The sequence below is a fragment of the Manihot esculenta genome, chromosome 4 (genome assembly GCF_001659605.2).
Source record: "Manihot esculenta cultivar AM560-2 chromosome 4, M.esculenta_v8, whole genome shotgun sequence".
Classification (NCBI taxonomy): domain Eukaryota; kingdom Viridiplantae; phylum Streptophyta; class Magnoliopsida; order Malpighiales; family Euphorbiaceae; genus Manihot; species Manihot esculenta.
In genome coordinates this window covers 35,525,602-35,543,878 of record NC_035164.2, presented here as the reverse complement: position 1 = coordinate 35,543,878, position 18,277 = coordinate 35,525,602, and the positions used below count along the sequence as shown (strand labels likewise).

Sequence of the window (18,277 nt, the reverse complement as noted above, 5' to 3'; positions counted from 1 at the left end):
GCAGTTTTAATTCCATCCTCAATTGAAGTACAAGTTTTAAGCCCATGTGATGGGAGTTTAAATCCTAGTGGGGCCGCTGGTGCTGGCTGTTGGCGTTTACACTCTGTATTGTCTCAAATTTTGTACCGAAAATTTCGAAGGTAGATTATTGTAACAAGAAATAATCGTGTCCATTATTGTGTTTATGCACAAACAGAAATTAGATATATCGCCCGCAGAATGCAAGTGGTGAGAAGGGTGTGCATTCTCTGAAAGACCTTAAAAGAGAGAAGCTTAAAAGATTTTCAATTGATTTGTAAATTAGATACAATTCGTCCCAGGATATTTGTTTTCCATGGGGATCCAAAATGAAAATTGAAAATCTCGACTGCTTTCTGTACACTGTATGAGCTCTTCCTCCAGTAGTCCGATGTTCATTGGCACCACCAATTTACAGAGAATGTTGACATTCATATAAACAGTGTTCATTTCTTTTTCTTGTTCTCATCAAGTTTAATCAGCTGAACCGGAGCTGCTGGTATCCTGTTCCACCATTCTTTTAGTCGTCTCCGCCATCTATTACTGCTTTCTTTCCTGTAAGGCATTTCCCTTGTGAATGCCTCTAAAAATACCAACAGAGTTAAGTGTCTCAAAGGCACAAATGCAAACATAGCAGCTATGAGAACCAGCAACAGAGCAATCCTTTCCGTAGCCTGACAAACAGTCAAAGCTTCAGTCAATAAAGCAGAGTACGATCAAGTGTTAATAAGCGGCACTGTTTAGTATAATCTGGTTAGCAACTCTTATGAAGCAACTCATCAAACAAAAACCAAAAGTTAGTAATTTTACCATCAAATGGGACAAACAGATAACAGTATGCTAGTTTCGGTTCACTTCCATTTCAAATATCGGGCATGTCTAAGAAGTTGCAAATATACTTGGAAAAGAACATTACAAGTGTTGGTATTCAACATGACAACAGCACCCATTTGAATTAAGAATGACCGAGACATGTACCTGTGGGAGGACAGCAATTAGAAGAGCTCTAATCTTCAGGAGAATAATATTGCCAGATTGAATGAGTGCTTCAACCTGTGTGATAGCTTCCTGTAACGTCAGCAGCTGCTCTACAGCATTTTTATTGGGGGGAGCTTCAACTTTGAAAGCCTTTACCGGCTCCTTTTTGTTGAAATGCCTACGCAAGAACATGAAAACTGCAGAGCACATGAAAATGCATGGCAATATGTACCTGGTCCAACCCCTATACATCATCATGAATTGCAATGTCATATTTAGTTTTTTAACTTAAAATATCACTAAGATTTAAAGTTTGTAGCATAAGTGGAATTATACCAAATCAACATCAATTATGATGCAATGACAGTGTCACTGAAAACAAAGAAATATCGACTTAAAAGAAACCTTTCTTATTTAAAGCAGATAAAAATGTAAATGAAATTGCAGACTAGCCATCCCCCCATTAATTTGTTCAATAAAATATATATTAATATATGTCATAAAAAAATTGAACAGATGATATGCCCGATATTTAAGGTCACTTTGAAGTTGCACTATAAAAGAGAAAAGGAGAAAAGAAGCGGAGAAGGAAAAAGAAAAACACTGAAACTTCACTATGCAAACAGACCCAACTATCTATTTTCCATAAACTTTCAGCTTCAAATAATCATTAACTTAAAATAGAGTTGTCCCTTGCAAAAAATAATCTAATTTTGAAAATTCCTAAACTTTTCCTGGAATCTATGCACTTTTCTCCACAGAATATCGGAATAACATGAACAGAAAGTATTTGATAGACTCATAAAAACCTTCGGAACAGTATTTCCACTACTTTAGCATCCCCACAATCACATGGATTTCAAATATACTGGAAATCCTTTGCAAATTTATATCCCAACAGTGTAATACTAAAAGGTCCCCAGCACTCCTGACAAACCAAGCTAACACCTACATCTTTCTATATTTCAACTCAGGTAGGAGACCTGCAATTCACCATGTAAAATGGAGAATTCTACAGCTGGTTCCCACCAAATATGCAGTCTCACAAGTTCATTATATTTTGCTGGAAGATGCTACAAGTTAGTGCTCTCATGTTTAAATCACAGTGGCATTGGCAGCATGGGTTATGAGATGGAGGAGGTTTCTCTTACAGAGCAGTCACAGACCACACAGAGGCCGCCAATGGATACGGAAAGAGAAAATACCCAACTTAGAATTCTAGCCAATGGAAAGCACAAGCAAGGTTTATTACATGCACATTCCTACATTTTATACAGTTTCCCACACTGTAATAATCCAATGCTGATGTCATTGCTCATGAGCTTTGGACAACTTCTAATTCAAGTTTGTGCTATATATGAAGATGCCAAAAGATACTCAAAATGTTAATCTTGCACATAATAGCGAATTGCTTTCCAACTTAGAAATCATCAGAGTAATCCTCAAGTAAGTTCTCAATCAGTAAAAACAATTCTCTCCTATTATAGTTGATCCTGAATCATCACTACAAGTTGTTAGGTGAGACAGTAAGCTGCAATGGTCATGCCTATATTAAGAATGGAAATGTAGTTAAATTTGTTTGGATATCATCCACCTTTATTTGCATAATGATTTATGAATGCTATACTAGGTCATAGGGTCTCTTGATGATTAGAGCCTGCCAGGAGTTGTCTCAGATATGAATTACTCTCTGTTAAGGTGTCAATTCAATCCAAGTTCTTTTATCTTGCAATCCAGGCAGCAACCTCCATCTACAGCTAATCCATAATAATTCATCATCAGTCTTCTATGGGTGGACGTCTTTTTCACCCAAAAAGCTTTTACAACTCGAAATTTCATGGTTTGTACCAGTGACCCAGGAACGGAAACAAGTTGAAATCCTTAAATTCTTCTTGCTGCTCAGCTAACCATTGCAGGCTTTCTCTATGAAACTTAACGGTTAGCAGTTAACTTCCCCAATCTCCACAGGCATTTTTTAAGCAGGCTCAAGTCTAAATCTAGGACTCTCTCATTCTGTAATACTCTATCCTAAGTGACAATGTGCACTCTTCACCTTTCTCTGCTGCGCAAACCTGTGTCGATATCATGTGTTCCCATGTATATTGAAAACCCTAAAAAAATAAAATAGCTTAAGTTTCAGGTTGACAGTTGTACTGCAAAATTGAGATTAACCAGTTAGCCTTAAATGCTTACCGAAATCTGAAATTTTTAAATTCCTTTCACATTTATTTACTAAATTCCAAATGTATATACAGGTTTGAAAGAGCAACAATGCTATGGACTTCTTTATAGTATTTGATTTATTTTAAAATTAGATTGCTAAGTATTTGATTTATTTTAAGATTAGATTGCTTTATCCTTTATTTTAGGATTAGATTGTTTTATCTTATCTCTTAATTTTCTCATTTCTCAGGACTTCTATCTTAGTAGAATTATGTTAAACAGTGACTATTTCCTAGCAAATTTATTTCATCTAAATTGAGATGTGAACTCTCTCTCAACGAGTTTAAAAGGTCATAGCTCCTTTTATTGGGCTACAACAACAAAGAGAGATTCGAGGATTACTTGAGACTATAACTAAGCAATTAATTTTGGCTCAAGAGGCTGAATAAAGGAAGAACCAAGATCCCAAAATGGGAACAAGCAGCAGCAGCAACAACCAATCAAATTTTCCAAAGAGAACTGAAAAGAAAATCGGATTGATGTTAGACCTTGAACTACAATAATGCTGCCCTATACTAAGTTGGACTTTCCTACTTGTGATGGCACATAGGACCCATTGGGGTGCCTGAACTGTTGTGATCAATTTTTCTACAATCAAATAACTGCAGAGGCCGACAAAGTGGGATGTGCGGCATTTCACCTTATTGGAGAGGCTCAATTATGGATATTCAAACTAGACCAGAAAGAACTAGAAATAACTTGGGACACCTTAAAAATTATTGCCACTTGCGGTTTGGACTTCCACTAAGAAGCAATCAGTTAACCAACTTGAAACAACCAGCAATGTGGAAAAGTACCAACATAAATTTCAGCCTTTGTTGGCAAGGGTACACTCCATCACAGTCCACAACAGGTGGAGATATTCACAGCTTCAATGTCCACCCAATCTTGCAACGGTCATGAGCTTAGCAAGGACCTGCTTAGCAAGGACCTTTGAAAAGAGACAGACTTTAATGCAAAATGGAGCTATAGGAAATTTTTCACCAATTTGGGTGGAGAATAAACAATATGCACCCTTATCATCCACAATTCCACATTACTCCAAAACCAAAGCACCAATAATACTCCGACAGTGTCTACAGTAGCACTCAGGGCCCTATGCTAAAGAGATTGACTAGAGATGAAATGGCGAATAGACTGTGTTACAACTGTGATGAGCATTATACTAAGGGTCATCAAATGTAAGATGCTATTTTTTGTTACAGTTCGACCTGTTGGGGTGATCCAAGTGAAAGCACACACTGAAGAAGTCTAGAGGTTTTAATTTAATGGACCTTTGAGCTTGAGGACAAGCTCTTTGTCCAGGGCGAGTGATGTTATGGACTCTTTTATAGTATTTGATTTATTTTAGGATTAGTTTGCTAAGTATTTGATTTATTTTAGGATTAGATTATTTATCTTTTATTTTAGGATTAGATTATTTTATCTTATCTACAGTGACACTATTCCTATATATATCATTGGAAAATCAGAAAACGAGTTTAAAAGGTTAGAGCTTCCTTTGTTGAACTCACAACAACAACAATTGAGCAAGGAAAGAATCAAGGAAAAGGCTTCGGCCTTGGACACTGACCTGTGACGCGATCCATAACCGGGATTGTAACAAACAAGTGCAATTTTTAAAGTACAAAGAGAGACCAGATGAGTAGTATATCACTAGGAAACTTATGACAATAGATAGGAAATAGTTATTTTCATCTAATCAAAGACAATGATAAAGGACCGCTGGCTATGTCTTCATTTGCATATAACAATTTTCTTGATTAGGATGGGAAATTTTCCTGCTAGTCGATAAGTATATAATTGATATCATATCATTACATTCTTTTAGAAGCTAAAGCTAAGAAACAACCAAGAAGGAAAAGACTTGCCAGCAATTGTTAAATGGAGGAGAAGGATCCACGTAATCAACACAACTAACCAGATTTCAGCACATAACAAGTTACCTTAAAATAACGTAGCAGGATAATGTCACAAACACAATTGATTTAAATGGATCTTCCCAAGAAGCCAAGAGTTGAAGTCGGCCAGCTAATTCAATAACTGGAAACAGCAGTTCCTACAATTATAATACACGGGAAAAGAAAACATTTCAAGTGAAATCAAGGAAATGTCTCCATATGTCCACATAGGATAAGTTGCACAAAAACATTCACAATCACAAAGATTTTCACTGAGAAAATCAGTAAAATAAAATCCTGATGAGTGTGTCTTCCTTCTATTTTTCCAGGCGCAGCAGGGGGGAAGCCAGCTCAGAAGATGGTATTCCAATCATATGACAAACAATGAGTAAGTTAAATTACTGTTATTGGACATGTCTAACAGTATATAAAATAGTAAATGAAAAATAAACACACATAAATTTTGGGACCCTTATATTTTGTTTGCAACTTGATTCATAATAGTGTTGTTTATTTGACTTCTGACTTAAAAGCTCTTGTTGATTGATGATCCAGAATTGGACTGATTAATTAGGCTTTCCCTCTAAACTGGATTCAAAAAGTTGCCCAAGACTTTTATTGGAGAAAAAGAAACCCTATTTCAATGATTATACTAGTACTCTAACAATTAGATTACTTCAAACCGAAAAAACCAACTAAACCGAGCCAATCTGGAAATGCAGTTCAGTTTTATTTCTTATTCAATTCAATTAGGTTTAGATTTTTAAAAATTTTGATTTGATTGGTTCATTTTTTGTTTGAGAAATTTTGGAAAAACCAAACCAAACTGAATAAATAACCAAATGACACTATTTTGACTTTAGGGAGATATAGGCATATAGTTGGGTAGCTTGTTTGAACCTTAGAACACTAAAAATAAGATCCAGAAAAAAAAAGGCTCATTAAAAGCCCAAACTGACTGAATTGAATCGAACAAGGGCGGTTCAGTTCAGTTCAGTTCAGTTTTTCCACTAATTCAGTTTGATTTGCAAAATTCTAAACTTCAGTTTTTTGGTTCGATTTGATTTTGAGACCAAATGCTCACCCCTAATAAAAAATCATCACAGCAAAATGATTTGTTACTATTTCAAGAAAATCACTGTAATCAACCTTCATTACTGCAACATTCGTATCAATCCCCTCAACCTTCACTTTGTCCACTGTTTCCTGTGCAGCTTCAGCTCTTCCAATATCTGATACTGACTGTTTCACAGCTATCTCGAGTGGATTTGGCTCACCAGCGCAAAGATCTCCCATTGCCATTTCTTCTCCATCAAAATTTGAGTCATTTTGTAAAGTAAAACCAAGTCGAACAAGTGTCAGAAATGCAACTGGTGAAAGTTTTGCTTGCTGTTTTGCATATGAAAATCCATCAACACTGCGTGGGGAAGCAGTTATATTTAGAAGTGCCAGACGACTTGACAGTGTTTCCAAGATCATATCTCCCCTCGGCAGACTTTCAGCCAGTTTAAAAGCCAGTACAGTTTTGTAATGGGATGAGAAAATATGGAAAGATTCTTTGACTGCACGATATCGAAAGATGCCAAGAATAGCCTTTGCAAGTACTTCCAGTTGCTGAGTCTCTTTGAAATTGTTTTTTCTAATAAACTTGTGTGCATGCAGGATCTCAAGACATATATCCAACCAATAATCTCGTCTAGAATTTCCTTTAAATTCAGGAAATTCAAAATAAACAGGCTCCATTCTGCAAATAAAAGAGTGAGGAAAAATAGAAGTTAGTACATAAGCTCTTCACTTGTACAAGCAGATACGTGACACTTGATAGATTATATTTACAGCGCATGGACATTTAAAAATTTTAAAATTCTACATGCAGGGATTGAGGATGACAATAACATACACTGATGTTGATTTATACATCACAGCTTTATCAAAGAGACGAGCACCCAATGGTCCAGTCATTTCTGGTTTTATGACCTGTTTCAAATCTGTTGCCAGATCAAATCTAACTGCTTTATCATATATACCGACTCCCAATGACTCAAAGTAGAGAGCACTATTTGTCAATGTTAACCGTCCTGCAATAACCGAAAGTTGATGAACATGAACACAGAACATATGATGGCCAAATCGATACACATCTATAAACTTCAACAAAGTTTAACCCAAAATCAATCCATATGTAGATGGGGTTGAAAAATATATATATATATATATCTTGCAACTTTGTCATTGTATAAGAGGTTATAGCATTAAGATTAAGATATAACAGTTAATATAACTAGGCTGCTCATTTGAGTGCATATGAATTTGAGCTGGCTGAACTTGACAGGTTGCAGTTATCTTTACAGGAAAATTTCAGCCCATATGAAAATTTGTTTGTTATAGAATTGGCAGTTGAAGTTTCTGTTGAGAAAAACACCTTTGGAAGCCATTAAAAGTTGTCATTAAGATAAATTCGACATATTTGTCATAAAAACTTGGAAGAAGCTAAATAGAAATTTCAAACTGCTTTTTTTTGGGACAGCATTCTTTTTGCCAAAGCGAATCCGGACCTCAAAGTGAGGATGTTTTATGTTACAAATTAAAACTTAGATATCATGCAGTTACAATGCGCTAAATAGATATCATGGGTGAAATTTACCCATGATTTATAACTAACATGATGTATTCATCTGATTTATAGATTTTCAATGAATATAAAGTTGATGACCTAGGTTAACATCAAACAACATATTTTGCCAAAAAAAAAAAAAAAAGAGTCAATGGCCTCACAGCTCCAGTGAAGCATGCATTAACAAGATAAGGTGTGGCTAGAAGAGGCCTAGCTAGGATTCACAATTCCAAGAAATAAAAGATTAGGATATATGCTATATATGCTAGTTTAGGATTATATGCTCACACTGGTATATCAAGCTTGACATACATAGCCAAAAGCTCACTACTTTAAGTTGTTCAAATCAGCATGGACACAGGGATTATTGAAGATAATATATCCACTTTCACCAACTTGTGACTTACCAGGCCACGCTGAGATTCCAATATGCTGCAAAATGGGCTGAGTGGGAACTGTCCCATCAACATCAAGAATGATCTCTCCCTCAGCAAGCTGAAGATTTATGCTTCCTGATGTATTTTTTGCAGCTCTAATAATCCTACAGAAAAAAGGAGCCAAATTACAAGATTTATATGTCTTCATTATTAAGTCAAAACCAATAAATGGAAATTGAGGGAAGAGGGGGAAGCATTGAGGTAAAGAAGTTTTCAGCTTTTAACTACATCAGATTTCAGAAATAATTTCACATCCTTAACTCACATTCACATAAGTCTATAGCACAACCGCTAACATTTTCAATTGAAATGCACAAATCAATAGCATAGATTTGAGCCATCAAGAAGGCCTCAGATCAAATTAATCAGGAAGACACCAATAAACCAGAAGCTAGGGCCTTCTCACATCCTATCTTTCCTAAATGCACTAATTTTTGTGGGCGATTTAAGAATACAAAATTTTTCATGCAACGTGCTTGTCCTTTTTACTTTCTTGTAGCATAACATATTATAAGCCCGATCAGTCCAGGTTGTTTTTGGCAACCAAAAGAGCAACTAAAGAACGTTATGAGTATGTAGGAAGGAGATACAAATCCAAGCAAATAGAACGAAATGACTTGGGAAGAAACTTCCCACAAAAACCTAAACGAGTCTTATTGATGATATTTCAAACGCAAGCATCAATAAATACATGCAAATATTTGAAACCAACAAAATGGACAGAGACCAATGAGCAAGTTCATACTTATCAAGGCTGTGAAGGTATTTATCATAAATGAGAAAATGAAGTCGACCACCCGAAGAACTTGTGAGTGCATCAAAAAGATTGTGGACAGTCATTACATCTGCAACAACAGTACAAGCGGGAGCTATGCGTGCAAAAGCCTCTCGGCCAACAGTACTTGTGTCATCAACCTGAAGGTATGTGGATAAAATAAAATCAATATAGAAATGAATCCTTGAATATTACAGGTAAATGATTCTTCTTTTCTAAGAATTACAAAATCTAATCCCCAAGACTGCAGCTTATAGTTTGATAATATGCCACAACATTAATACATAAAACAAGTTGATAATTCATGAAAAGAACCTGAACAGCCATATTAGTGGAACTTGAATAAAAGAGTGAGGCGCCGTCTTCATCCTCTTCTTGCCGATTACAGGGAGAGGCAGTTTCCTACAGTTGAAAACAAGTCAAGAGAGCAATTATACAGGCGAAGACCCAAGCCCCCTCCCGCAGCTAAGTAGTTGAAAACACTTGTATAAATTACAGTATCTTATTCATAGAAATAACACGTCCTCACTTTGAGTTGCGAATCGATCTCAACGCTGGGGGCCTCCCATGCGAGCATCATGTCATAGGTCAAGCGACGGAAGTCCTTATCGCTCAAATAATCAGGGCGCCTGGTGACACAATTGAGAGCTTGGTACGAGCAGAATTCAAGGAAGTTCCTAGCGTAAGTGAAGAGTTGCTTAACGCTCTCGGGTAGCTCAATGTCGAAATGATGCTGTAACTCATGGGTAGGGACTCCAAGGATCCTGAAATGCCATAAAAATGAAACTAAAAATCTAAATGAAAAAGGTGGGGTTTGATAAGATCTAAATCAATGTTATAGATTACTTGGAACATCGAGCAACGACGGAATTTGCGAGAGGAGATAATTGAGGAATGGGTCTGGGGGAAAGGCCAGGTGAATCAAAGCCGCCATCTTCGCTTGAATTTGATGATCTCTTTCTCTGGAATAACGATTTCAACGAATTTTGATGGTTCTTCACGAAATTCTCAAGCATTCTAATCCTCGTCTGCGCTTCCATTTCGTTTGTGCTATTTGTCTAACCGCAACCGATCGATCGATCAAAGAATCGCAATCTAAACGAGTTTCTTCATATTCATTTCGTAATGTAGTTGGATTTCTTTCGTATCCGCGCCAAGCCGTTGGTTATTATGTTTTCCGCCTTCCCAAGGATTTTAGGCTTTGCGTTCGGCCTAATATTTTCGCAAAAAATAATAGGTGAATTATTATTAAATTTCTACATAATGCAAATTTATGATTTTTTTTTTGTTTTTATTATTTTATTTTATTGTTAACTACTTAAATCTTTTACAAATTTAATTCCATATCATTTGGATTATTTCAAGACACAACATATAACTCATTTTAGCATTTATTAAAAAAGTTAAATAGTATGCACAATAAAAAAAAAAAAATCAAATCCTAAAATTTATACTATTGTAATTTAATTTATGTTTCTTACTCAAAATTATTAGTAACCAATTATTTATCTTTGAACATGTTAGTGATAAAATAATATCTACTAGTAATAATAGATATGTTGCTACAGATACTTTTCTTTGTGTTTTATGAATTTTTATTTTAGTTAGTTAGTTTTTTAGAAATTTATACTTTAAATTTTAAATTTTGAATATTATAATATTTTTTCAATCAATTAAATTAAATATTTTAAATAAAAAAAATAATTGTTAAAACCATATAAGGACATTTTTTTACATTTCTTTCTAACATTTTTTTTTTCCTTTCCATTTTTATATATACCATTTTCTTATAAAGTGAGTTGTAAGTTAAATTTATTATTATATATACTATTTTTATAACAAGTATATACATATACATTGATATATTAAATTAAGTTATAATTATAAAACTATATTTATATCACTACGTAACAAATTTTAAATTAGAAAACTGAAATTGATGTATTAATCATCTAGTAATAAAAATGTAAAATTATTAAAACATCAATACATTTAAATTCATTAATTTTATATTATCGAAAGTGAAAATATTATTGTATAGTAATATTTTTATTTATATATTTATTTTTCATAATATTAAAAAAAAAATTTATATAGATTTAATTAGTCAAACTATGTTTATTGTTTAAGATCATTAGGGACAAAATATTTTTTATGGCTAAAAATTTTATTGACGAATTAACGCCTTTATGAATCTGAATCTTCCTCACTAATACTACCCTTTTCTATACTTTTCAGAATTATTACCTAAAAAAAACTTATCATTTCCTATTTTTACGATTTCTATTTCTTTATCTTCATCGATTAAACTCCACATTTTTATATTTATTTTAATTACATCCTATCGTTAAATTTGTTATTAAAAATTAATAAAATTATCTCATATCACTGAAGTTTAAAGTGAAATTAATTACAACTTAAAAATTATAATTTAATTGATAAACTTTTAAAGTTTAAGGTGAAATTTTAATTTTTTTAAAAGAATTAAAAGTTTTTAATTATTTTTTTAAAATTAAAATTGATAATATTAAAAAATATTTTTTAATTATTTAATTTTATTAATGATCTAGTATATTAATTTTTTTAATTTAATTCTAAGTTAAGTCACAATAATTATTATTATAATTTAAAAAATGTATAATTAATAATATGATTGAAAGTAAAAAAAAATTATTTTAAAAATTATATTAAAAAATAGTTATAACTATATTTTCCATTAAAATTTTAAATAATTTATTGTCTCACTCTCTTTTTTTAATATACTAACTTAGAACTTCAAAATAACGGTAAAGACTTATTGCCACCTCTTTTTTTTTTTATCAGATTTAACCAATTTTAATATAATTTTATTTTTTATCACATTATACATTACAAAATATAATTAATATATATTATTGATGATATATATATTTTTTAAATTTCAATGATAATTAATACAGATTACAAAAATTAAAATATGAATTAATTTAGATTAAATTAAAATAAATTGATATACTAAATTAGTGATAAAATTAAGAAATTTATAATAATAATAATGTAAATTACTTTTTTAATATTATAAATTTTAATTTTATGAAAAATAATTAAAAAATAATAATTTTTTAAAAAAATTTATAATTGTATCATAAATTTTAAAAATTTATCAATTAAACCCTAATCTTTTATTTTTTTTAAATAAAATTACTTATTGTATTAATAAAATTTCTTCAAACAAAAATGATATATAATCCCAAACAGAGAGACGATTATGTCTAATAATTTTTTTGGCGAAAGTATGAGCAGTTATAATAATGTTACGACAAACCCATCTAACAGAAATATCAGTTCTAGAGTCTAACAAATATTTACAATCATTTAAAATCAAACCCATGCATAAAATAATTTGGCAAAAATATTTTTCTTTCTTTCTCATCTCTCGAGCATAAATCATTAAAGTTTTTCGAATAAAATCATAGAAGAGAACTTCTACGAGATAAACCTCGAATAAGATTTCAAAACTAACGTTGTCGTTGCAATTTCGAAAATCCATAATAAATAGTAAATCTCCATTGAATATAATCTTTCAAAACAACCGAATTAATAAAATTTAAAAAAATGTCAACCACATGATTTTTTCATATTAACGAAATGTCTATCTCCCAATCATTGTCTATTAATCGGGAAGTAACCATCAAAATTTAAAAAATTACGAAAAAGTTCTATACGAGAACTAAGAGTTTTTGTTTCCATAAAAAATAAAATATATTTGATTGTATGTGAGAAATAACTCCATGTAGAAATCATCATAAGTGATCATACAGAAATTATAAATGACGATCGGAATATCTCTGGAACTCTTAATATGGACAACAACATCTTTTTATTTATCGATAGTTAATTGACATAGATCGTCTTCCATTGACAGAGGAAAAAAGAAATTAGGTTTAAAGAAGAGAAAAATGTGAGAGTATCGAATCACAAATGAATCACAGAGGGAAACTTGCTCCCTAACCTTTTAAGACGTAATCAATTATATCTTAAATTTGGCTAATGTGGCATGAGACATGCGGTAATTCTGTTAGTTTTTAATAGAAAATTTAATGATAGTGTGCAATCGGAACAAATATAAAAATATGAGATTTAATTATTGAATTATAAAAAAATAAAATGTAATTATAAAAATGAAAAAAAATAATTTTTTACTATTAACTTTATTTTTAAATATAAAATTTAATTTTAGTTAATTATGTTTTATAATATTTTCTTATAAATATAAATATAATTTTACTCATTTTCAATATAATTTCAATTATATTAAAATAATATATGTGGTATTATATTATTAATAAATAAAGATAATTTTTAAATATTGTTAAAAAAATATTAAAGTAATAAATAAAATATAATTATTTATTTTATTTTTTAAGAGAAAAACTATAATTTTTTTTTAATTTTAAAATATATAATTTAAATTTATATTAAAATAATATATCATAATATAATTTTATATTATATTAACTAACAGTGTGATATTATATTTAAATATAGATTAAGTTAGAAGTAAAAAAATTGATGTGACTAAAAAATTATTTTTTGTAATTTCTCCTAAAATTAAATTTAATAGAATTTAAATATTAAAATAATTATTTAATAAATTTGAACTTATTAGAAAATTAACATAATTAATTAATTAAGATTTTTTAAATAAAAATAAAATTATAATTGTAAGAATATTTTTGCAACAACGCTCTTTTTCTTTGGATTGATACTAGCACTCGGATAAAGCGTGCCAAGACTCAAGACGACCGTGGTCAGTGAAAATTTGTGTGTATTAGAGAGAGAGAGAGACTGGGCTGGGCCTTCCACTGGTCAGCCGACTGCTCCACCTTTCATTGCTGTGTCGCTTCCTGAAAATTTTCCTGGAAAATTGCTCTTCCGAGGTACTGAGTAGTGCGTGGGTTATTTTTTTTTTTTTTTCTCCTTTTTTAGACTTTTATAGAAAAGAAAATGGGTCAAGCTCAGAGCGAGGTGGCCTCAGCCCAAGAGATTGATGTAGATCAAATTCAGAGCCAGCTTTCATCGTCCATGACACCACATAATTCTCAGCCAGCTACTCCAATGAAATCTCTTATTGCAGGTAGGTAGCTACCTTTCTATTTCAATGCCTCACTTTCTGTGTATGTCAAAGGAACTAAAACTATGGGTTTTAGGTGTTTGATAGAATGTCCATGTGGACTTGGTTTAAGTCTTGACTTGTGGTGTCCAGTGCACTAGTCATTATGATTTATCTCTTATTTGCTCTAGTAAGGTTCCACTTATGGTAATGGTATTCCATCACTTTGGCGAGCTCTTTGATGTGAGAAAAAATGTATATTATTTTGGGAAATTAAGACGTATTATGCACTCTGTTGCCCTCACTTGTGTTTATTAATTTATAATTTTTCATAATTTGATTCACTAATGTAAGAACCTGGAGTTGTCAAATAGTTCAAGTCTGTTATATAATATTTTTTAAGTGATATCATTATGAAAAGGGTAATTTCAAAAAATTAGTGGTTTGGCGCATTATTACTTAGGCAATAGTATTTTTATTTTCATCATATTGCTATGTGAGTTTTTATCCCATTGTTTTGTCACTGTATCTGTTAACGAAATACTGATGTGGCAGTATCTCGGAGTAAAGTGTCAATGGATGTTGCTTTATGCATGAATGATGTGGAACATAAAATCTTAGGATGTCAATTTGATGAAAATGAAAGTTTTGTTCCTTGAGTAAATATATTAAACACATGGTCCATTTTTTAAATTATCCCTATGAAAAATTATCAGCAAAACATTTTCTTGTTCTTTTGGTGGTTTATAGTGTTAATGCTTGCAGGAAAAATTATTGCAAATCAACATCCTTTTTTTTTTCCCTCAAAGAAGATCTCATAAGCACAAGCTTCTTTCCCCATCAGATTAACCAACATCAAATAAATCAACAAACAGATGAGAAGCATATATGGTTGAATGTACTAATTAATCTATCACTATCTTAACTAGTGAAGTCTATTGGTATTGGGTATGGGCCTAGGTGGGCAATACAGAAAAAGAAAAAAAGAATTATCTATTTGTTTTCCTACTCAAAAGTGACATACAAGAGCATAAGATTACAATTGGATATTCTCCTATTGAGATTTTCTTTTCAGGTAACAGCATTCTGTTTTTTATTGAAATAGAAATAAGTTGATTTACTAGTTCTTCTAGTGACACTAGGTCTAATTCTGGGGCTTGACAGCTATGTGTTGTGATGGTCTAAGTTCAGTTTCATTCATTTGATAGATCTCTTGTTATGACCTGGTCTACCTTTTCGTCACCGTGCTGTTAACAGATTCGGTTATACTATTCTCAAATGAATTGGGATGAATTACTGACCATGTCATTTGGACTGTGTACCTTCGACGTCAGCTTTGGCAGTATTAGCTGTATAGGGGTTGGATGTGATCTTCATTGGTCCTAGGTTTGAAATCTTATTTATTTTTATTGTTTCTTAATTTTGCAGAAGCTGTAGCATATGGGAACAATGAGAATGAGGTTAGTCCATTTCCCATATATACTTTATTTTCTTCATGATTCAGAATTCTTTATAATTAAGTTACTATGCAATCTTCAGTCTCTTGATGAAAAAGCTCAGAAAGCACTAGAATGCCCATGCATAGCTGACTTGCGCAATGGCCCTTGTGGGATTCAGTTTTCAGATGCGTTCCTTTGCTTTCTCAAAAGTGCTGCTGAGGAACAGGTATCTGTAATGAACTATTGATTATCGTTATTGTTCAATTACAGTATTTTCTCAAAAATGAAAAAAGGAAAAAATAACTGATAATTTTTCACAAAGTTGCATGTAATTCTCGTCTGGCAGACTGAAAAATTTTTCTTTTAAATCTAGATGAAAAAACTGAGCATCTGCCTTGGAGACGTTAGAACTTGATAAGAATTTAGGTGGTTGGTTGATATCCATCATCATTTTAGCTTTTCTCTAGTTGTTGGATTTGTATCATGTTATTTTTTGTCTATAGTTATTGTCAGGTCCCTTAGCTTGGTTCAATTTTTGAAGAGGTGCAGAGGATGTCATAAAATTTTCCAAGCAAAAGGCATCAGTTGCTAATATCCTGAAATGTTCTTGACAAGTTGTGAATGATATAGGCTAACTGGCTGACAAAATTTATGAAGCGACAGAGAAAATATATAGTTATTTTTTTTTATCCAACTCTAGAACACTGTGGATTGGTTATATGGAAGTGAAAGCATTGAGGTTCCATCCATCATGAATTTAGAATGGATGGATTTTTGAAACTGTTATTGATTTATAGAAATTTTCATTTCCTCAGGGTTCAGACTGCGTGCATCCATTTGTGGCTTTGCAGAATTGTATTAAAGCTAATCCTGATGCATTTTCCAAGGACATTTTAGAAGAGGAAGTGAAGAAAGAAGAAGAGCCAGCCCAAGAATACAGAATTATCCCTCCCAAATGGTCACGGGAATCTCCAAGGGCGAACCCCAAACTTTAGAAAACATGGTGGGAAATTCCGATGCTGCCCGTCGCTAGCTACCAATTTTTCCACATACGAATTGCAGTTCTATATGCAGTTTTGATGAATAAGCTTGACCTCTAATTGTTGAAGTATAAAGTGAATATTTGTGAAAGTGAGTGAAGATAATCGAATTTGGATTGTGAAACGCACGTCATCAAAGAAAATGAGGGAAAGTAGTTTTGGGGTTCTAATCTATCTTGTCCTTTAACCAGGAATAATTAGCTCGCGTTTTTGTATTTTTCAGTATTAGAAAAGGCAATTATTGAAAGTGCACGTTATATTAGTTAAACCATTCGTTTGTCCGCATATTGTGTGGGTATTAAAAATATTTTATATCTAATTTATTACTATATAATAAAAAAATAATTTATAGAGAAGAATTAAAAATTCGATTAATATGAATGATTTTCAATTGTAAAATAGAAAATTTAAATAATAGAATCACTTGAATCAAAGAATTCTAACATTTAAATAACTCTTATCTAACTTTTATTTATTAAAGAAAATTGAATTGATTGATAAGAGTTGTATAGCTATGGATTCTCGGCTAAATACAAAGGAAATAATAAAAAAAAAATTAAAATATGAACCAGTTAAAAATAAAGAACATAGAGAATAATAAAAAAATATTTTAAATATGAATCAATTAAAAATATAAAACATAGAAAATAATAAAGAAATTATACTAGTAAGTTTTATATATGATGAGCATATGAGCCGATTAAAAACGAAGAAAATAAAGTTGTGTAGAGAGATGTGAGTTTTATATAGGTGGACATATGGAATTTACACATTTGTGAAAAGTGAATAGACTAAAATGATCACGATTATTAATATATTAAATTTAATAATTTGATCATTTAAAATTTATAATCTAGATTATTATAAAATTATATTATTTTTTATTATATTTTAATTATTTATATCTATTTATTTTTTAATAATTTATTTGAATAAAATAAAATTTTTATTTGATAATCATACAATTAGTTTTATTAATTCTTTAATTTTTTTAATTCTTTAATTCTTTATGCTTTATCATAATTAATATTTTTTATAATAATTTTAATCGATTATATATATTTATTTTATATAATTATTTATATTAAAAAAATAAAAATATATAATATTTGTTAATTAGATTATATTAGATATAATTTTAAAAAATTTTAAATCAATAAATTATAGTTATTATATAAAAAAGTAAGAAATCAAAAAATTATGTATTAATGTTGATAATGAAAATATTAAATTACATTTAATATATATATTAATTATTATTTTATATAAATAAAAAATTAAAATATATAAAAAAATTATAAATTTATATCATATAATATAATTATATAGAGTCGCACTTATCAATCTCTCATATATTTATTATTGTTAGAAAATATATAGTATTAATTAATTAATAATATTATTATATTTTTTAAATTTATTTATTATTAAAAATATATATATATTAAAAATTTTATTTTATTGTGATTAATATATTATATTAAAAAAATTATAAAAAATTAAAATGTTACATGCTAATAGTAATATAGAAAATTAAAAGGTCACATACTAATGATAAAAAAAAATTAAAATATTATATATAAATTATAATAGTAAAAATAATAAATTTTATTTATTATAAATATATTAATTAGTAATATTATTAAATATAAAAATATAATTTAAAATTAAAATTAAAATATATTATGTATACCATTTTACATAAATATATAAATTTAAAAGTATTATTTCACATATTTACGTGAATTTAAATTGTCACT

At 30.5% G+C, this 18,277-nt stretch overlaps 2 protein-coding genes across 3 annotated transcripts; one reads left to right on the top strand and one right to left on the bottom strand.

Moving 5' to 3' along the window:
• Positions 1–264: 264 nt before the first annotated feature.
• On the bottom strand, positions 265–10,150 carry LOC110613800. Its single transcript, XM_021755121.2, has 10 exons — positions 9,793–10,150; positions 9,476–9,710; positions 9,262–9,348; positions 8,917–9,086; positions 8,142–8,275; positions 7,021–7,198; positions 6,270–6,864; positions 5,166–5,278; positions 997–1,240; positions 265–692 (listed from the first exon to the last, which is right to left on the bottom strand). The coding sequence occupies exons 1-10, from the start codon at positions 9,984–9,986 to the stop codon at positions 465–467; spliced, it is 2,178 nt and encodes a 725-aa protein (XP_021610813.1). The 5' UTR covers positions 9,987–10,150; the 3' UTR covers positions 265–464.
• Positions 10,151–13,713: 3,563 nt separating this feature from the next.
• On the top strand, positions 13,714–16,785 carry LOC110613233 (mitochondrial intermembrane space import and assembly protein 40 homolog). Of its 2 annotated transcripts, XM_021754257.2 has the most exons (5): positions 13,719–13,865; positions 13,948–14,062; positions 15,467–15,498; positions 15,578–15,703; positions 16,293–16,785. In XM_021754257.2, exons 2-5 carry the CDS (start codon positions 14,011–14,013, stop codon positions 16,470–16,472), a joined length of 390 nt encoding a protein of 129 aa, XP_021609949.1. In that variant the 5' UTR covers positions 13,719–13,865; positions 13,948–14,010; the 3' UTR covers positions 16,473–16,785. The 2 variants fall into 2 exon arrangements, with proteins under 2 accessions (XP_021609948.1, XP_021609949.1); XM_021754256.2 differs by having other exon boundaries at positions 13,714–14,062.
• Positions 16,786–18,277: the final 1,492 nt, after the last annotated feature.